At 48.2% G+C, this 21924-nt stretch overlaps 2 protein-coding genes across 3 annotated transcripts; one reads left to right on the top strand and one right to left on the bottom strand.

Moving 5' to 3' along the window:
* The first annotated feature begins 3349 nt into the window (after positions 1–3349).
* Positions 3350–7053, top strand: LOC136538555 (uncharacterized). 2 transcript variants are annotated; one of them, XR_010779372.1, is made up of 10 exons: positions 3350–3616; positions 3702–3762; positions 3863–3995; positions 4378–4501; positions 5414–5470; positions 5558–5654; positions 6021–6228; positions 6498–6558; positions 6675–6856; positions 6950–7053. XR_010779372.1 is itself a non-coding variant. In XM_066530507.1 (9 exons), the coding sequence occupies exons 1-9, from the start codon at positions 3350–3352 to the stop codon at positions 6726–6728; spliced, it is 1062 nt and encodes a 353-aa protein (XP_066386604.1). In that variant the 3' UTR covers positions 6729–7053. The 2 variants fall into 2 exon arrangements, 1 of the variants encoding a protein (XP_066386604.1); XM_066530507.1 differs by having other exon boundaries at positions 6675–7053.
* A 627-nt stretch (positions 7054–7680) lies between these two features.
* LOC136522280 (uncharacterized) lies at positions 7681–11784 on the bottom strand. The gene is made up of 4 exons (XM_066516115.1): positions 11098–11784; positions 10042–10194; positions 9246–9923; positions 7681–9145 (listed from the first exon to the last, which is right to left on the bottom strand). Exons 1-4 carry the CDS (start codon positions 11482–11484, stop codon positions 8060–8062), a joined length of 2304 nt encoding a protein of 767 aa, XP_066372212.1. The 5' UTR covers positions 11485–11784; the 3' UTR covers positions 7681–8059.
* Between the last annotated feature and the right edge of the window lie 10140 nt (positions 11785–21924).

Raw genomic sequence — 21924 nt, 5'->3', positions numbered from 1 at the left:
TGTGTATTAGTCATTAGAGTTAGCTTAGTAGCTTGGTAGATGTATTCTTATTTTAAGAGTTGTTGTTGCCGTATTACTAAGCGTTGCATCATCATTTCATGCATGTAGATAACAAGTTGGTAGAGTTCGTGACTATGGGCGAGCAAGAGTATGATGAAGTCATCGATGAGTACGAGGAGGAGATCCTCGTGCAGGAGGACGTTCCAGAGCCACCCATCACTGACTTTGCTGACACCGTGCCCGCTGAAGGCAAGCCCCGGTGCATAACCCCTACTTTTCTGCAGTTTAAATTATATTTGTGCATTAAGTTTTAAGGAGTTGAATGAAACCCACTTGCATTTATATCTTTATCCTATGAGTCTTACTAGTATGATAGGATCATGTAGATTGCTATGCTACAGAACTCCGGTAGAAGTCGAGTGATTGTTTGTCACTCGCGAGAGATAGGAATATATTACCGAATTATTATCACTTGGAAAATATAAATGGTGAAAAGGAAAAATAGTGACCGGGCAGGGATATGGTTTGGGTATTGGTGGGTGTAAGAGGTTGTGTCGCCGTGGATGCGGGGCATGGCTTGGTTACACTGTTTTCCCTGTCTGGTCGGTTAAGGACCGATCGTTGCATAAGGCTCTAGGCAAGTCACAGACTTATTATCCTGAGCACATACTTGGGTATGGGCGCTTGGAAGACTTGTTGCTCTCTTGTCGCGGATCCGGCTCTTTTCGGACCAACTGTCAGGGTTTTATTTTGGTGGAGGAGGTCCTTGCACTACACTGAGTCTGGGACTTAGGGGCGGGGGCTTAGAGTCCCAGTTTGGACGAGGACCTGAACACCCGGGACAGGAGAGTGATGGGTTGGTCCTGCTTGTGCCTTGGGTACAAGTGGGACGTGTGTTTTTAGGGTACCTAGCTGGGGGCATTGATTCGTGAATCGCCGGGAAATCCGGTACGACTGTTTAGCATCGTAGTAAGAACTAAAAGATGAAAGATGGAAGATGGAAAAAGGAAATCTGATTGCTTACCACCTGCTTGAAAGTAGCACATGTGCTTACATAGAATGGTTAGTTAATGAACCAATGTGACTGTTAATAAAAATCGAATATAAGGATGCATGCTTAGTAATGCTTCCTGCAAATGCAATGAACCCACAAGCCAGATAGCCTTGCATATTCTTGGAGTCTTTTCTTTTCTCCTATTGGGTAAGTCTTGCTGAGTACAATTGAGTACTCAGGGTTTTATTCCCCCTGTTGCAGGTGACAGGTGGATGCTAAAGCTGACTCTTGTGTGTGGATTCCTCCTGGTGGGCTCAGCGAGGATTCCTTTACGCTGTGATCGTAGTTGTTATTTATAACCCTCACCAAATGTTTTTATAAACAGAAGTTCTATAATTTGTTGTCATAGTTTATTTATCAATGCTTTATCATGCTATGAATAGCTATTTATTTTCTGCAGTAATTCTGATCACCTGTTTATATTCCGCTGTTCAATTAAATTATTCATAACTCTGATAATATGATTTCATTCTGCTGTTGTAATAATAAATACTCTAATGTTGTATTAAAAGTGATGTAAGAAATGATTAAGAATAATGTAAGCTTTATCCTCTCATTTGTGATCCTGATGGCAAAAATATGGATTTTTGGGTTCTCCCCTAGGGTGTGCCCGACGGAACCGAGTAATTTAGTGTTCTCCCTTGAGTGCTTAGTGTATAATGGAAGACAAGCACTCCTGTGAGGCATTAGATTATGCGGTTCTGCCACATAGATGTACCCGCTGATCCTCCAACCGTTATGCAAGGTCCAATGACCCAGGCTCGAATGCATCAACTTAATTTAGAGGTGAGTCGTTCTTAAGCGATTCTTTTTATACTTTTGAGAATATACTACTACCTAATGATGTTATCTTGCTTAGAAATATTGGAGAGGGTCATGAAGGACTTAGAGGACATGGTGGAGGCAAAGATGACCAGTAAGGACGTCCAACAGGAACCGGACGCCCGGTCCAACATGATTTCGAGTCTGCCTTGGCCTCCAGGACCAGTTTGCCTTAAACTGGTTACCCAGGACGCATTCGGACTCCGTTTTTGACGATCCACATATGGATGGAAAGATAATTTGATAAGAAAGCCAATCCTAGTGGTCTCACGTCAAAAGCTCTTCGGAATAAACGGGAATCGTCGAAACAAGTCAGCGTCTAAAATCTGCCAGGGTGCTGCGACACCGTCTTTTGGTCCGTTGGACCGTGTATTATGTTTGGGCCCATTAGGGGGGGCGTCCAGGGTAGGCGACAACCCTAAGACCTTTATAATCATACGCCGCCGCCGTCATTAGGTTTTGGGGGTTTTGCTTAGATTAATCTGTCAAGAATAGTTTCGCCGTTCATCGGTTTGTGAGACCCCAACTTCGTGAGATTAATCATTCATCTGCAATTTGGTTGCGTTCTTTCTTGTTCTTGCTTGTGTTCTTCGTTGCGTAGGCAGAGATTTTCTTGGCGAGGTCAACTTGGTCCATGACTCGGTTGATAACCAGAGGAGTTGTGGTGCTAAGATTGCAGGGTTCGATCTTTCGATCTGAAACCGGATCGGTGTGTCATTCTCTGCCACAACGATAGTTACCACCACCTGACAGAAGATCGGGATCCCCGTTCCCATTAGTCTCCCTTTTCCATTTTTCCTTTTTCTTTTTATTCCTCTAGTGTTACAAGCACATCTCTCATGATATGAATAACCCCTACATTACAAACCTACACGATCTTGGAGTATGTGTACGATACTAGCACTTGATCAATATATAGTTTTTCTTTCTCTTCTACTCTCTTCATTCTAAATTATATGATATTTTAGCTTTTCTAGATACATAGATTTTCCTATGCACTTAGATACTCCCCCGTCCTAGTATATATACAAGGCGTAAACTACCTTTGGTCCACACCAAAGAACATATTTAATTCTCTCTCATAATGCTAGTACTACTTCATGGATACACATGCCTCAAGAAGATAGAGAGAGAACACATTTTGTATTGTAGGACTTGATCACTTAAATAAAAAGTGGTTATACCTTATATATTAGGACGGAAAGAGTATACACTATGTCTAGATATATAGCCAAAATATCTTATAATTTGAAATAAAAAATATTAAAAAATAAAATAATATGCTTAGAGCTAACTCATAAATTATTATTCGAAAGTTCAAAAAAATAATTATTATTGGAGGTGCCCTTAGAAACCTTGGAAAAAATTATTTGGGCTGTAGTCCAAACCCGTAAAACGAATCGGCTAAACGACAATCTTGCCAGGGCCTAAATGGCTTGGTCCACCGACCGAATTCCGGCCCACCATTCAGAAATGCGGCCCATGACGAACCCGCCCCTGCTCTCACCGTCCCCGTGCCCTCTCCTCCGCCGCCTCCTCCACCTCTCGCGCGCCTCTCGCCGCCGGAACCCTACCGCCTTGCCGCCACCTCCTTGTACTTTCCGCCACCGCCTCCCGCGCCTCCTTCCCGCTGCCATGTCCTCCGACTCCACCACCTCCCCCGACTCTGTCGTCGCCGACCCCACTACTCTTGCCCGCAAGGTCGCAGACATCCGTGCCGCCGGACCCGCCAAGCTCCAGGTAGGCACCCCTTTCGTTCTTAGTACCGTGTGGCTTTTAGCTTCCTTGGTACGTGGAATCCTAACTAGGATTGCCATTTGCTCAGGTCATCGCCGACTTCGATGGCACGCTCACGCGGTACTGGTATGACGGCGCCCGCGGGCAGAGTACGTTTTCGCTTCTGTTGCACAAGTTTTCGGAGGTTCTAGTAATTAAGATTTTGTATGTGTTGAGAGGTTTATCTGTGTCTCTGTGTGTGGGTGCCAGGTGGTCATGGGCTGCTCAGGCAAGGGAACGAGGAGTATGACGCCAAGAGGGAGGCGCTGTACCAGCACTACCACCCCATCGAGATTTGCCCCGACATTCCACTCCCGGAGAAGGCCAAGCTCATGGAAGAATGGTACTGGTGAATTTTGACTGGTCATTCTTTATTTAATGTCTAACTGTGTTGTAACCCACGTAGTTCTAGTATGACCATTAAGCCTACTATGTATATTTTCATTTCTGATAGTTTGGGATTCTGTTTGTCGCAGCAGCTGAACATACTGATGTGTGGGCTTTCTTGTGTGCCATGGTACCTGAAAAGTGAAAACATTTACAGCAGAACTTAAAACTGAAAAGTTTTCTTGAAACTATAGTTCTCTGACGAGCTTCTGGTTCCTACCATCAATTGTCTGCCATTTGGTTTAAATTTTTAATGCCACATGAAGTCATGAACCTGATTATATATTTTCAACAGCAGGAGCTGAGTCGCTTACAGTTGAAGTTGTTGTGTGCTACAGGTGGGAGAAGACTCATGGTCTCCTTATTGAAGGTGGTCTTACATTAGAAGCTATCACAAAATCTGTCTCTGATGCCGCAATTGTTTTCAGAGAGGGTGTGGTGGAGCTCTTTGAGTACTTGGAGGTTTGATTTTCGTTTATCAAAGCCTTCTCTATTGTTGCTGTCGCTATATTTAGTAAACTTTTTTGGGACATGCCTAGATACCCTTATTGGGTTTGACTGTTTGGTATGGACTAAGATCAATAATAACTTTACCTATGTTGCTATAAGTAAAAGAACTAACTGTTAAGCTGCTTCACAAAAAGTTTGAAGGATGCAAAACCTTCTTTGTTTGTCCCTTCCTTATTTTCTTTTGATGCCACCCTAATCATTTTTTTATTTCTGTGTTGTCCTTTTCCTTTTAGAGTGATTATGATCTCCAGTTCTTTCACTCTTACCAGTTTGTCGAACTGAAAGGCTGCAAATTTGTGGTGCTCTCATTTGCGAAGTTTTTTTTATCTAGTTTTCGGTATTTCTTTTTGTAGAATTTGTTAGCACATCTATCAGCAAGCATGTAGTATTGACTGAAGTTTGCTATGTTGTTACCTGCCCTTCTGCAGAATTCTTCTTGTTGTCTTGTTGAAGTGAGTTTCGCTGTGCATATGAAGTAGGCTAGTTGGGATTTCAACCCTCAATGTTTCAACTTGTTCCATAAAAAGTATTCGTGTTCCTTTTCTACTGTTTGCTTCTTGTTTTGTCTTAAATTTATGTTATCAAATGATTTCCCTACTTTGACTGTTATGCATCTGGATGCATAGTTCATAGTAACATATTATGCTTATCTCCTTAGGGCAGAAAAACTTCTAGTGAAGAGACCATTTCCTTTCTGTGATGCTTAGTTCTTTTTTCATCCTTCATGTCCTAGGTGTAGTGTAGGCGACAATGTGATATTGCTAGGTCAAAATGGGATTACCTGGGGCAAGGCAACGGCATTTTCAGGGATAAGTATTTAGGTGAATTTTTAATTAAGATTAAGACTTTCAATTATAATTTCAGGAGAGAGATATTCCAGTGCTGGTATTTTCTGCAGGACTCGCAGACATAATTGAAGAGGTAAGCTATGAAAAGGAATGATTCAACATATGTTGTGATGAATTTAATTGCTGACTGACACTGTGACACATCCCGCTGCTCCATTAGGTCTTCCGGCAGAAACTACACAAATCATTCAAGAACATCAAGATTGTCTCCAACAGGATGGTGTTTAATGAAGAAGGCCGTCTTGTAGCATTTAAAGGTGAATTTTTAATCTCATAATCTTCTATTTGCAGTGATGTTTATTCATCATGAATTTTATGTATGGATATATATATATTTTAAAAAAAAACAGTGTCATTTCTTGTTGCGTTAGGTGCTTACTCAAGGAAATCCTTAGCCTTGCTGAGTTGCTGTTACTTGTTGTCACACGGACTTCTTTTTTAAGATTTACTTTTAATTGGTACATATACCTGTCCTTGTGGATTGGTGGATCCCTTTTTTCCTTGACTATCTTTTACCATGGGGTCTATGAGTAATTGATTGCTTGGTTACAATCATTGGGTAAAATATATGCTATTGCAGTATTGCTTGTCTTCTGATAGAAACTAACAAAAGCCTAATGCAGGGAAAACAATTCACGTTCTAAACAAAAATGAGCATGCCTTGGACATGGCTGCTCCAGTACATGGCAATCGGGGGGATCCAAATGGATTTATTGATGACTATTCATTGGTGAAGAAAAGGACCAATGTGCTGCTACTTGGCGATCACATTGGAGACTTGGGGATGTCTGATGGTCTAAACTATGAAAACAGGATTGCTGTTGGATTCCTGTTAGTAACTTTTTGATTGCCTTGCTTCATTCAAAGTAGCAGTGATATTACCATCTCGGGACTACCATTTTTAATTCTTCCCAAGTCAACTAAGCTGATTAGTGTTTTCTTGACATACATAACAAGTAGTAAAATTGCAGGAAATTTTTAATGATAGTGAAATGTTGTTTCTCTTTGTATTTTTCCTAATTTCTGTCTATTATCGACCACACAAAAAAATTGTTTCCATACAGATTTGTGCATCAAGTAATGCTGAACTGATTTTCCAGGAATGCCAACATCGAGAAATCTTTGAAGGATTACTCTAGCTCATTTGACATTGTATATCTGGTGAGATATGGCTTAGCATGTTGCAATTTTATCTGTTTCCTCCAGGTTATTGTAGTTTTACACCTTATCAATGCCTATTCTAAAGTAATTTGCTTTTGACGTTCAATCCAATGCAGAATGATGCTCCGATGCAGGGAGTTGTGAAACTTGTGTCTGAATTATGTCCATAATCCAATGATCTTCCATTGCCCCTTAGAAAAGGAAATCATATCGTGCACACCCATATCAAGTACATCACAAGATTTTGCGTGTCGTTTGATACCAAGTACCAAGCCGTTCTCCTGTAGTCTCCTTTTAGGTAGGAAAACTAAAGACCACCTGTCCATCTATAAATCTGATGATTTTCCATACACATCTTACATGATGGAATTGTTGTAAAAATGATGGCCAGCTCATCTCAATCAACAAGATTACAATTGGAATGTTTGGACAAAGTGGTAGTGGGTATAGTCAAAGATCATATTTCCAATCCAATGCATGCATCATGGGCATTCATTGGACGCTTGCAATGATGTTCACATCCTAGATGAACAATCATATTCTGACCAAAGATGATGTATGAACAGCTATGAACGACCTGTATGTTACGAAAGTACAGAGCATTCTTTTATCACCATTTCGTTTTCCGTATAAAATGAACTCCCAATGGTTTTCACGCTTTCGCTACTCGCTATAAAGAATTAACTATGCATTTAGTTACACCAACGTTTAGGTTCAGCAGCTGAAGCTGGAAAGGAGAAGTACTGATCAGGAGTTGGAAGCTGTGCACAGAACCATCGTGAGGCATCACAAACCCAGCTCGTGGTCTCACATGTCAATCCCCCAAAAGAATGGATATCGTCAGCAACTCGTGGGTGCATTCTCTGAAAAATGCTTATTACGCGGATTTGATCCGACTACTGAACAGCATTTCTTCATGTGCTACTGCGTTTGACAAATGCATCATCAAGGAACTTTAGTTAACAGCGAAAGAGTCATAATTTTGGTTCACAGCAGATCCAGTTATTTCCATATACAGCACAGAAAGGCTCTGAGAAACATAGCACACAAAACATGTTCAAAAAAAAAAAAAAACACAAAGCACTCAAAATGCGCGGGCATATGCTGCGTCCAACTCGAAGATTCAGATCTCGTAGCTTCATGCTTGTTGGGAACATACTATCATGTTACATCTACAGATAAACAGGCCTCTACTTCATTCTAACAAAGGGGAATTCCTCCTCGATTAGTCATACAAGGTTCGAAAAGATTACAACCCAGCTGGTTTGGGAAGATAGGATCATACAACCTCTATACAAAAAGCAGGTAGAATGCTCCTATGCCCTGGAGGAATAACCCATAGTAGCCAGTACATATTAAACTAATTAGTACAAACAGAAGAACCAAAATCTTCATCTAGGTTCCCCTTCATGCAGGGAACCAAGGAAAAAGGGGTTCTCGATGTTGAACATCAGGGCAGACTGTCGTCATGTCTTGGGTTCTCGGCCACCATGGTGACAAGCTATACAACAGAGACGGCAGGTGTTAGTGCAACTTCCATTGTTGGTGGTGGCTCAGGCCATGAGAACTCAAAAGGGGCAGCCATGGTAAGAAGCTGAGTGGCTGATGCAGTCTCTTTTGGGGACGACTGGGTGTACTGGAACTCGATTTGGAGGCGGTGGTGCAATGGGGTTGATGCCATCAGTCCTTTCTTGATGTCCACCTGTAGTTCCCGGATTGGTATGGCTGCCAAGAAACTCTTGATGTATTCTTTACATGATTCTTTGCCCGTCGACACAAGCACGTCCTCTTCAGTATCATTCCCACTGTCCTGGTCAGTTGAAGAGCTCTCAGAACCTGAAGAGTCCTTCAATGGTCCACTTGAGTCGGGGCTAGAAGGCTTCTTTTCACCATGTACCTTGTGAATTGTAGTGTTGTTGTCAAACTTCAAAATGTACGCCTGGCTGCACCCTTCATGGAGCCTTTCTCCAAGGGTATCGATAATGTAATATGCATCATGCTCAACCTTGAGTAGAAAAAAGTGGTCATTCCAACTTACTATGTATAAGTTAGGGCTACCACTAGATGAGAACTCTGCTGCCTGGGCAATCTCATCCCAGATGTTGTCAAATGACATGGCACCATTAAGAAAGTCAAAACCACTCATGTCATCATCGCCTTCGGGCTGGAAGAATCCAATAAAAGATTTGCTGGGGGAAACTGTCAGCGGGCGAATCTTGGCATGAAGGACAGTTTCAAGATCAAAGTGCTTGTCAGGAAAACGCTCTCTATATGTCTCGTTGTCGCAAAGGTTTCTCCACTCTAGTGATCCTTCACGGATAAGGCTGTCAAACTGTGACTGGATAGGCATCATATTCTGATTTGCTTGGAACCAGTCTGCGATAACAGCCACAAGTGCTGTACATGCGCTCTCCCCAGCTGCTCGCTCACTTCTCTGGTCTATTGATGCAAAGAACACCTGGGATGAAAGCTTCATATGGCCATCGCGGCTAATTATCTCCTTCAACTCCCAATTTCCAATGACAAAATTGTCATCACCAAATTCTGACACCATACCGTTTGCTGATCCATCTTCTCCTCTTGATCCCTGAAATCCAAAGATGCGTTGCTTAAAAGAAGCTGAAGTGAATTCGTGAAATATGCTGTTAACTTGTTTTATAATGCTAAAAATAGGAGGGAAGATTTACCTCTGAAACAGATTCATCAGAAGATGTTAGCAAGCGTCGATCATAGTCAATATCATCACCTCCCTCTTCCCCATATGCCTTTTTCAACAGAGGTTCGCCTTTAGCCTTCAGTGACCGTAAACTCAGTTTCCTCTTTCTCCAAGGAAGTATACTGCGCTTAGCAGTTAGCAACCCTGTCTCTGTGGTTGATGGCAACACTTTCTCTACATGGAAACCGACATCAGATTTTCGGTTACTATAATATATCCAGTCCTCATGCTCCCCATCAATCTTTGCATGGGCATAAACTAGGCCACCAACGTAGTTGACAGACTGCAGAGAGCCATAACTGAAGGACTTCCTGATAGTTGAATCTCCAAATTCATCTTCCTGTACTCTGTCATCCAGATCGTCATCAAGGGACTCAGTATCACATGGATATTCAGCACCATCACTGTTAACGCAGAACTTATCTTCGCCGCCTTCCTCATCTTGGCAAGTCTTCTTAGACCTTCGCGTTGACACCAGATCTGTGAGAATTTTCACCTTCCTCAGCCCTGCTTTAATAACTGAAACCTCATCTTTTCCTCCAGGAAGAGAATCACCAGATGATGGGGACAATGGCAAGGTTGCAGCAGGTCGCTGTGATGCATCAGATGTTTCTTGAAAAGCTCTTAGTTCCACCATACTCAAAGTGAGCTGCACAAAAATAAGATCAAAGGTCACATGGTATAGTGATTTAAAGTAGAAGTTTTTTTCCCCCAAAATTTGAAGGACAACTGTTAACCGGAACTTCTAGTTCACATCGTATACTCACATGAAGGGATGGGGCTGGTTCAGGTGCACCACCAGGTACAGACAATGGAAGAATTATCTCAATCGTCTCTCCAGCCGTCAATGCGTAATCTGCTAGATTGAGAGAAGCAGTTCCCAGAATTGATGGTTTATTCTTTGGGCCTTTGTTGATATCCTGTACCAAAGAAATAAGGAGAAGGAAGATCAGACTTGCTTGCAAAGATGAAATCAGCTCAAAAGAAATATACACAAAGTTGCCAAGGGATGATATCTCCAAAGCTAACATATAAAACAAAATGTTCTGATTGCCTTGACAAGGAAACTATCTTGTCCATATAGTACGTTGTTATTCAATGCTTGTCATCACAAGGTAACATGTTACTGTCAGGAAGATAAACTTGCTCCATACTAACAGGAATATGGATACAGAGATTTCTTCCCTACGACTAATCATGGACCATATGACATCAGAAACAACTCGTATGTTTTTTCCTTTTGATTGAAATGAAATGTGAGTGGATTATTTCTCCTACTATAGTTTACAAGAGAAGTAAAACACATAGCACTTGTTACGTTACACACAGACACATGAAAGGTTAAGCAATTAGAAAACGTTAATCACTTAACAGAATAGATCGATAGGTGGGGCTACAGACACATGAGTGTCAGCAGCAAAAAGGGCAAATAAGAACAAAAACTGGAAAGTAGAATCAAAATGGGCAAACAGGATACCCTGATCATAATTTATTACTTAAAAAAGTAGTGCTTGTTTGGACCTCGGAATAGGAACCCAAATCATTAGGATTGTAGGTCGAAGTCCAACTAAAATAAAAAAACTACGGATCACTTTCCCATTTCCAAACACACCATAAGTGGAGCAGAAGTAAACCAACCTGATTCTGGACACAAAATTTTCTACAGGACAGCGTCAAACAAGTGGGAGATGATGCAAATAACCAACAGGGGAACACAGAAATCATCTAGTGATACACACTGTATAGTTCGCTACATTGTTATGAAGAGTATGAACAATAGGAGCAGATAGTAGAAGAGAATCCAAGGAGGAGGAGACGCTCACGCTGAAGACGCAGAAGGCGAGCTCCCACGGGTGGAACGCGGCGCCCTCCCGCTGCGACGCGGCCGCGAGGGTGACGACGCTCTCGAACTCCTCCTCCCACGCCGCCCCGGCGTCCTCCCGCGTGCGGTTGCGCCTGACCGCGGCACGCCGCAGCGAGCCGAGCGCGGAGGCCCTGGGCCCCTTCCACCTCACCTCCGCCGCGACGACAGCGGCCCTCGGCGGCGCGGCGCCCGCCGCCGCCTCGCGCTCCGGCGAGCCCGGCTCCGCCGCTGTCGCAGGCGGAGGCGGAGGCGGAGGCGGCAGCCCCTCCGCACGCCGCACCACCAGCCGCGCGCGGAACTTGCGCGCCGCCGGCGGCCGCGGCCACCGCATCATCCTCGCCACCATCAGCGGCTCGCCGGCGCGAGGCGAGGGTCGCAGAGAGAGATCGGCCGTAACCTGGGGTTTCGGGGGGGATAAGTAAGTATCGATGACTGAGTCTGAGACGTCAGGAAGCGGACAAGGGAACGCGGTTTCGGCGGTGGAGGGCGTCGGACTGAGACTGAGAGAAGCCAGGCGGCGGCGAGGCCAGACGGACCGCGAGGTGGGAGTGGGAGTGGGAGTGGGATTGGATTTGAGCTTTGAGGCGGGTTCTCTCGGGGGAAAGGAGGAGGAGGAGGAGGGGAGGCCCGCGGCGGATGCACGGGAGGAGAGAGAAGCGGAGCTCCGAAATAAATAGGAAAGGTGAACGTTAGGTCGGGGGAGGGCGTTGCCGTTGGCGTTGCAGACTGTTCTTCGTCGTCTCCGTTTGGGCCTGTTTTTTTTTCTTTTTGCCCCTGGTATATTATTATTATTCCATTCGACCCTTGACGTTAAATTCCGCGGTGGAGCCCACTGCCGCCCTTTTCTACGCTGTCAATTTCGTCTCGTGTGGTTTAGTTTCCCCATTTCTCGCCACATGGATTACTCTAACTTTATGCTAAAGTCAAGGTACATTTTAAATATGGCTTAGTCTAATATTGACAATGTTTATGATATCAAAGTATATTATAAAAACAAGAGTATATAGTATTTTTTATAAGAAAGTATATATGTTATTTCTTATACTGTAGCTATATACGGTGTATGTATGTGTAGTAAAAGCTAGTACTTTGTGGGTTGGGGGCCGAGCGACGTGGGGGCGCGTGGCGTTGCAAGTTGCCTGGCGGTAAGCGCTGAAAAGAAGTGTGCGTGGCCGTGGGCTGTGGGCCGTGTCGGATGCCCGCGGCCGTGTGCGCCGCGTTGTTTTTGCCGCGTCGTTTGACGGGAACACGATTGCACGATGGTGGGCACTGGCACCGGGGGAAGGGCGTGCTCCTCGTTCGTTGCGGTTGCGCCTGCGCCCGCGGCCGCGGCCGAGATGGTGTCTGCCGGCCGCCTCTGTTCCGTTGACATTTCCCACGCCGAAGGACGGCAGGAGACCCAAGGCCACGACGGTTTTTTAACGGACGCAGAAAGTCTTGGGGGAAACGGGATTTGCACATAACCCCCGGGGGTTCAACTCAATCCGAGAGCTGCTGAACCCCATCGTTTTCCACCCTGAAAGCTGAAAGTCTCAAAGCAGTTTCAGCAGCTGTCGTTTGTGGCTAAAACATTTCCCTTTTCCCTGCTTATTAGCATAAGTTAATTCAGCACTAAGCAATCTCCGGGTCCGGGTAGAAAATATTATGAATATCACGCAGGAATATATGATTGATCGATGCCGAACGAATTGCCGATGCATAAGCATCACAGCAGATAGCAGCTCGCAAACCACAAACAAATTCCATCTGTCCGTCTCCAGGCTCCAGCTGCGACGAGGTGGACAGCCTGTGCGGTTGTTCCTTTGGAACAGATGCCCTTTGGATTTATAAAAGCTGCGATTCCGATGTGCCTGTTCGCTTGGAGCTTGGAGGAATTCTGAAGGAATTTAGATGGTTTGGAGAAATGCTGGAGGAATTTATGATATAAAAATACTATTCCAGATGAAAAAAAAACCAGATTAAGCCAGGTTTAAAGGTACGTTCCATTTGTCTCGGCTTCGGCAACAAGAAGAGATCCCTCCAATTTCTTAGCTGGCGATTGACATGCAAGTCAGATAATACTATGCTAAGCGCATATATATATATATATATATATATATATATATATATATATATATATATATATATATATATATATATATATATATATATATATATATATATATATATATATATATATATATGGAGAGGCTATTCAGTAGCCGGCTACAAAATAAGTTATTTTTGTAGCCACCTCCATTTACTATAATTTTATATACTAATTTACTATAATGTTAATACATATTTACGATAGTTGGGTTACTATAACATATGGGGATATTTAACATAACGTTATATTAAACCACTTAGTAAGGAGTTACTATAATCTCGTAAATTAACATAGTAATTATCATAACTCAAGGTGGCTACAGAATAAGCTATTCTGTAGCCAGCTACAGGATAGTAGTTTTATATATATATATATATATATATATATATATATATATATATATATATATATATATATATATATATATATATATATATATATATATATATATATATATATATATATATATATATATATAATTGTTTAGAGTACCAGGAAGGACAGGCAGGACGACATTTATTTATGTGTCACATGGATCGAGCTCGAGGAGGACAAAATGGAAGGTTTATTAGTTGGCCACTTTTTTTTAATGCCTCGACTTGTACACACCAACTCATATTACCATACATACATAAACTCACGCACACCCAAGTCCACTAGGCTTCACATGTGACGGGCAAGTCACACTGACTATTGTGACACATCCACGCATGAGACTTGTCGGGGACCTAATACCGGGGTACCCCAGAAGGCGGAACCGATAACCACCAAACGTGAAAAACTTCCGGACGCATAAAGGCGTCATGTCATCCCTTGTTCGGGTAACAGGAGTTTGGTTCCGTCCCGCTCGACACCTTTGGGACGGGCTCGGTCTCGCCCGAGGGCCGAGGGATAAACTCCGTCTCGCCCGACGCCTTGAGGGCGGGCTCGGTCTCGCCCGAGGGCTAGGGGATGAGTTCCGTCTCGCCCGATCCCGGAGGGGCAGGGTCAGCCTCACCCGACGCCTTTGTGGGATAACTCCGTCTCGCCCGACGCTTATAGGGCGGGCTCGGTCTCGCCCAAGGGCTAAGGGATGGATTCCGCCTCGCCCGATCCCAGAGGGATAGGGTTAGTCTCGCCCGAGAGATAGGGATTGATCTCCGCCTCACCTGACGGCCCAGAACGAGCCTCGCCCCGATCGATATCTATCCCACATAAATGATGGGTACAGGACGAGACAAGACATTCGGGTCAACCATGGCTCCAACGACCATACCCTGCGCCATGGCAGGAAAAAGACTGCCAGGGAACGACAGGACTGATGCTTTAGACCCTTCCGGGCGCCGCAGAGCCCAAAAGGTATTACAGGTGTGTACGCCTCACCCTGTAGAGATGTAGGCGCCGCCTTCAGCTCTGGGACACGGAACCCAACGAAGATATACGACAACCACTACGCTCCAAAGACGGATTTGCTATCTCCACGGACGACGGGTATTCCGTTACCACGCTGTGGACCCGAGGGAGCGGCGCCCGCTTCCCGACCCCTCAGGTCCCCCCAGTCAGAAGGCCTTGGCCACGGTGCCACACCGGACCCCGACCCCGAACTCTCCCAACAAGGAATCATGGGAACCAGAAGGCGCACGGAGCGAGGCTGGGAGAGGCTCATAAGTCAAAACCACCGTACTACTGCCCATACCCTGCGCAGGGCAGCGTTCTGTGACTAACCTGACATCCTACAGAGACATCAATAATATTGTAAGCACTTATCTTCCTTCGCACTCATCAGAATGGAGGACCTGATCGGATAGACGTAAGCCACAAGACTAAGTAGAATGCGCATCCTGGAGTCCTCACCCTTGTAAAGCCAGCCCCTTCATCTATAAAAGGGGATGCGCATCCTCCATCAAAGGGGAGGGGGAAAAAAATAGGACCGAACAATAGAACGCACTCATACACACGAGCAGCCACGAAGCTCTCGACCACCTTTCAATCATTCGATCAGAGACTTGGGATCAGTCCCTCTCTCGGCAGTTTGTATCCCTTACTACAGACCGTTCACGGTGCTAATAACACAAGCAGCAACAAACTGGACGTAGGGACGTTCCGCCCGAACCAGTATAAATCCTGTGTCCTTTAGCGCACCATCCGAGCCTAACGCGCATTACTATAAATTTACTTGCCGGTGCTTGTACGAAACACCGACAGTTGGCGCGCCAGGTAGGGGCTTTGCGCGTTCCAAATCAGGTCTCGGATGGCCACCCACGCAATCACCTGGGTCCCGGGCGCACACGTGCGTTTCGGCGACCTGGATTTCATCATCACACTAGGAGGAGAGCTGGCGCTGACTCATTCAGCCGCTCCCTCTCCCCCTTCGATCAACCTCAGCTGTCTCAGGCTTAGGGGCCCACCGGGCAACTCCCGGGGGGTCCCGTCGCCCAAAGAGGCCTCTCACAACGCCACCATGTGTCCAGAAGGGTCCGTATGGAGCGCCCCGACAGCGTTTCCATTCGGTCTCCGCAACGTTGCGGCAACCGCTGGCCTCCTTCTGGCGCTACGAGTGGTTCAACCACCCACGGACATCGAGTTCGTGGGGGCGATTGAGCGGGATACGGAGACCCTCTACGAGCTTCTCAACGAGGAACCTGTATCGCTCTCCAGCTCAGATTCCAGTAGGGGGAGCCACCACCCTTCCTGGGAATGCTACGTGACGCAGACCCCCGAGGGTCACGTCGAAAGCGTCTCCAAGGAAGAGGCCACCCCTACAAACAATCCTGACAGCAGATCCGGGGAAGAAGGGACAGCCCCATCTCGCCCGAGGATGGAGCAGCTAAGGGCTCGTCAGCAAGAGATCGATGAGGCCGGGCAAGGGCTCGCACGGGAATACGCGGACATCAATCGCGAGATTGAACGCCGCAAAGACGGGGGGCGCACGCGCGCCACGGCCCGCACCGTACATCAAAGGATCCTCACTGACGATGGGGCCTTTCCTTACTTTGCTCGAGCCAGCCAGAACATCGCCGCAGCAACCGCCTTGCTGCATGGCCTCCCGGAGGCCGCGACGTCCGAGGATCGACGCGCTCATCGGGAGATTCGCACGTTGCTCGAGCGTGCAGCAGCGCAGCTGGCGGAAAGTTCGTTGTCTCGACGACGCGAACCCGACACTAGCCAGCGCGCGCCCTCAGTGCGTCCCACCAAAGACGCATCCGTACACCAAACACCGCCAGCCGGCGGGCAGCCCTCCGTCATCCCTGTACGTCAACGCCTCGGCCATGGCCGCGACGTACGTAGCATCATCAACGCCCGGAGACGTGCCCACGGCGACGATGGAGAAGCAGCGCGCCGCGGCTATCATCCCCGACGGGGCGGGCGCTACGACAGCAACGAGGACCGAAGCCCGAGCCCCGTCCTGCCAGGCCCTCAGGCCTTTGGCCGGCACATCCTCAACGCTGCGTTCCCCCTAAGGTATCGACCGCCTACTAACATTCCTAAATATTCTGGCGAAACAAATCCCGGGCTTTGGCTCGAAGACTATCGGCTTGCATGTCAGGCCGGTGGTGCGAGTGATGATAATTTTATTATTCGCAATCTCCCGCTGTTCTTGGCCGACTCGGCACGAGCATGGCTGGAGCACCTACCGTCCAATGCTATTCAGAGTTGGGCGGATCTGACTGAGATCTTCGTGGGTAATTTCCAGGGCACGTACAAACGCCCTGGAAACCCATGGGACCTCAAGAACTGCCGTCAGAAGGCCGATGAAACCCTCCGCGGGTACATCCGGCGCTTCTCCCGACAGTGCAACGAGCTCCCAAACGTCGCCGACGCTGACGTGATAGGAACCTTTCTGTCCGGAACAACCTGCGAATCCCTGGTCCACAAGCTAGGACGCAGGGGCCCGCGGACTACCAAGGAACTTCTGGACATCGCCACCAGTCACGCCTCTGGAGAGGAGGCGGTCGGAGCCATCTTTGATCGCTCCGACGGAAAAACAAGGCGGGATGAGGACGCCAGCGAAGGCGCCTCCAACCGTCCCGCCAAAGGGAAAAATAAGAAGCAACGGCGCGACAACTCACTCGCGGCCGCTGCCGACCGCAAAAGTGGCCGGAAGCCCGCGGAGGGCACTCCGAACCACTTCGAGAAAATGCTCGAGGGGCCATGCCCAAACCACGCCTTCCCGGCCAAGCACCTATACAAGGAATGCGGCCTTATGCGCAAATACTTGGCTGGGGGCCTTAACAAGGAGGAGCAGGGGAAGGAGCCCGTTCCCACCACTAACGACACGGAGGAGAAGGACGACGCCTTCCCAACTCCAACCGGTGCCCTCATGATCTTCGGAGGATCAACGGCCTACGACTCCAGGCGCCGCCAGAAGGTCGCACGTCGAGAGGTCTATACCGCTGGACCGGCTATGCCAGCTTATCTCCGGTGGTCGGAATCCGCCATAACTTTCGATCGGACCGACCATCCGGATGCCATCCCACACCCGGGAAGGTATCCGCTTGTCGTCGACCCGATCGTCGGTCCAAAGCGGCTCACCAAGGTACTGATGGATGGGGGCAGCGGCCTCAACATCATGTACGCCAAGACGCTCGACGAGATGGGCGTCGACCGAACGCACCTCCGTCCCGTTCGAGCACCTTTTCATGGCGTCGTGCCTGGAAGGCAAGCCGTGCCACTGGGGCAAATTGACCTGCCCGTCACTTTTGGGGATCGATCCAATTACCGGACCGAGACCCTCACCTTCGATGTAGTGGGGTTCCCGGGGACTTTCCACGCCATTCTGGGACGACCATGTTACGCGAAGTTCATGGCCGTACCCAATTACACATACCTGAAGCTGAAGATGCCGGGCCCCCGTGGGATCATCACCATCGGCACCTCCTTCCAGCGCGCTTACGAATGCGAGGTCGAATGCTACAGACACGCATCCGCGGTCATCGCGTCCGAAGAGCTCGCCACCCTGAGGGAGGAGGTCATTGAAGGGACACCCGACGCAAAGAAGTCGTCTGGATCGTTCGAATCAGCAGAGGGTTCCAGGGACGTCCTCCTGGATCCTAGTAGCTCCGAGGGTAAAAAAGTCCGAATCGGGACCGCGCTCTCCTTCGCATAGGAAAGCGCGCTCGTCGACTTCCTCCGCGCTAACAAGGACATCTTTGCGTGGAAACCCTCGGATATGCCGGGCATCCCGAGGGAGGTCGCCGAGCATACTCTCCAAATCCTCCCGGGATCCAAGCCGGTGAAACAACGCTTGCGCCGCTTCGACGAGGAGAAACGCAGGGCCATCGGCGAGGAGATAGCCAAACTACTGGCCGCAGGATTCATTAAGGAAGTGTACCACCCAGAGTGGTTAGCAAATCCTGTTCTTGTCCGGAAAAAGAGCGGGAAATGGAGGATGTGTGTTGATTATACTGGCCTCAACAAATCATGTCCAAAGGATCCATTTCCTTTGCCACGAATAGACCAAATAGTCGATTCCACCTCGAGGTGCGAAACCCTCTGTTTCCTTGACGCATACTCAGGTTATCATCAAATCGCGATGAAAGAGTCTGACCAGCTCGCGACATCTTTTATCACGCCCTTTGGATCATTTTGCTACGTTTCAATGCCGTTTGGTCTGAAGAACGCTGGGGCAACGTACCAGCGCTGTATGCTTAGTTGCTTCGGAGATCTCATCGGGCGAACCGTTGAGGCCTATGTCGACGACATTGTAGTCAAGTCCAAGCGGACTGACCACCTTGTCGCCGATCTTGAACGCACCTTTGCGAAACTCCGAGCGAACGGCATCAAGCTCAATCCCGAAAAATGTGTTTTCGGGGTCCCGAGGGGCATGCTGCTCGGCTTCATCGTCTCCGAGCGGGGCATCGAGGCCAACCCAGAGAAGATATCAGCCATCACGAGGATGGGCCCGATCCAAAACATAAAGGGGGTTCAGCGGATCACCGGGTGCCTTGCCGCCCTCAGCCGATTCATTTCACGCCTCGGCGAACGAGGACTCCCCCTTTATCGACTCCTGAAGAAAACGGACCGTTTCGAGTGGACAACGGAGGCTCAGAAAGCACTCGACATGGTTAAACAATTTTTAACTAAGCCACCGATCCTAGTTCCTCCATGCGATGGAGAATCTCTCCTACTATATATATCGGCCACCACCCAAGTGGTTAGCTCGGCCTTAATAGTAGAGCGGGAGGAAGAGGGGCACGCCTTCAAAGTGCAGCGCCCTGTATATTTCATCAGCGAGGTGTTATCCGACTCCAAAACCCGCTACTCCCAGATCCAGAAACTCCTCTACACCGTCCTCATCACCAAAAGGAAGCTACGCCACTACTTCGAGTCACACCCCGTGACAGTAGTAACGTCGTTCCCCCTCGGCGAGGTCGTTCGTAGCCATGACGCTACGGGAAGAACCGCAAAATGGGCACTCGAGCTGATGGATCAGGGCATTTCTTATGTCCCCCGAACGGCGATCAAATCTCAGGCATTAGCTGACTTCATCGCGGAGTGGACCGAGGTCCAGATGCCACCAGCAGCCGTCGATCAAGAGTACTGGATAATGTACTTCGACGGATCGCTGATGAAGAAGGGCGCCGGAGCAGGACTAGTCTTTGTATCCCCCCTCGGGGTCCACATGAGGTACATGGTTCGGCTTCATTTTCCCTCATCAAACAATACTGCAGAATACGAAGCGCTCATCAACGGCCTACGAATCGCCATCGAGTTGGGCATCCGACGCCTTGACGTCAGGGGCGACTCACAGCTGGTCGTCAACCAGGTCATGAAAGAGTCGGGCTGCCACGATACCAAGATGGAGGCATACTGTCAAGAGGTCCGACGTCTGGAGGACAAATTCGACGGCCTCGAACTCAATCATATCCCCAGGCGCCTCAACGAAGCGGCCGACACACTCGCAAAAGCAGCATCCAGCCGAGACCCGGTTCCAGCAGGCGTCTTTGCCAGTGATCAACACAAACCCTCGGTACGCTATGCGGGGTCGGAACAAGCCAACGATGGCCCTTCTAGTCCGACCCCAAGGCCGATCCACCAACTGTTCCTCCCGACCCCGAGGTCATGGAGCTTGAAGAAGACCCAACAATGGAGTCCAATCCTCCCAATGACTGGAGAACGCTTTACATCGACTATCTCCTCCACGACGTACTACCAACCGACAAGACAGAAGCCCGACGGCTTGCGCGACGCGCCAGATCCTTCGTTCTTGTAGAGGGCGAACTCTACAAGCGAAGTCACATCGGAATTCTTCAACTTTGCATCCCTGGCGAACAGGGAAAACTCCTACTGAGTGACATCCACGGTGGAGCATGCGGTCACCATGCCGCACCGAGAACCTTGGTTGGAAAGGCATTCCGACAGGGTTTCTATTGGCCCACCGCAGTAGCCGATGCCGAGCAAATTGTACGCACCTGCGAAGGGTGCCAATACTACGCTCGGCAAACACACCTCCCGGCCCAGGCTCTCTAGATGATCCCCATCACGTGGCCCTTCGCGGTCTGGGGGCTTGACCTGGTCGGGCCACTTAAAAAAGCGCCCGGAGGCTTTACCCACCTGCTTGTCACCATAGACAAGTTCACAAAATGGATTGAAGCTCGGCCAATATCCACAATCAAATCCGAGCAAGCTGTGTTGTTCTTTCTCGACATCATCCATCGCTTTGGAGTACCGAACTCCATCATCACAGACAACGGCACGCAGTTCACCGGTAGGAAATTCATTCGTTTCTGTGATGAACAACACATCCGAATCGATTGGGCAGCCGTCGCACACCCCCGGACGAACGGACAGGTCGAGCGCGCAAACGGCATGCTTCTTCAAGGCCTCAAACCCAGAATTTTCAACCGGTTGAACAAGTTCGGCGCGCGATGGCTCGCTGAGCTCCCAGCTGTGCTCTGGAGCCTAAGGACGACTCCTAGCCGGGCCACCGGCTACACACCCTTCTTCATGATCTACGGTTCCGAGGCCGTTCTCCCGACGGACCTCGACTATGGAGCACCAAGAATCAGAGCATATGACGAACAGGGAGCCGAGGCATCTCATCAAGACGCCATGGACCAGCTGGATGAGGCCCGCGACATCGCCCTCCTCCGTTCAGCCAAGTACCAGCAAGCGTTACGGCGGTACCACAGCCGACGGGTGCGGGGTCGAGCCTTCAACGTCGGAGACCTCGTCCTCCGCCTCGTGCAGAGCAACAAGGATCGCCACAAACTCTCCCCGCCCTGGGAAGGGCCCTACATCATCGCGGAAATACTTCGTCCAGGCGCCTACCGGTTGAAAACCATCAAAGGCGAAGTCTTCACCAACGCCTGGAACATTAAGCAGCTACGTCGTTTCTATCCTTAAAATAAGCTTACGCTTTTCTTTATCAGTTTTTGTCTTAGCAGAACCCCGATCCTTAGTGATTTCCGACCCCTACAAATCGCGAGGGGTCAGACCTCACTCGGGGGCTGGCATGTGATCGTAATATATGTTATGTGTAATACAAGTATCGCGCTTGCAAAAAATCCCTGTGTTATACTTACAAACATTCTATAAGTTTTCCACTCGCCTCGTAAATAAGTCTCGAGGGCTAAGATCTTGGGAACCAATTCTGAATACAACAGGTAGGACTGCGAGACACCCACGCCCCAGCGGCTGCAACCTCTTTGCTCACCAGTTCAATCAGAATTAGTTCGCCCACGTTCCTAGCTTCCTATGACTTAGACCATGAGAAGA

Source organism: Miscanthus floridulus, chromosome 2, assembly GCF_019320115.1.
Source record: "Miscanthus floridulus cultivar M001 chromosome 2, ASM1932011v1, whole genome shotgun sequence".
Lineage (NCBI taxonomy): Eukaryota > Viridiplantae > Streptophyta > Magnoliopsida > Poales > Poaceae > Miscanthus > Miscanthus floridulus.
Note: the sequence above shows the minus strand (reverse complement) of the source record. Positions and strands in the feature narration are given on the sequence as shown.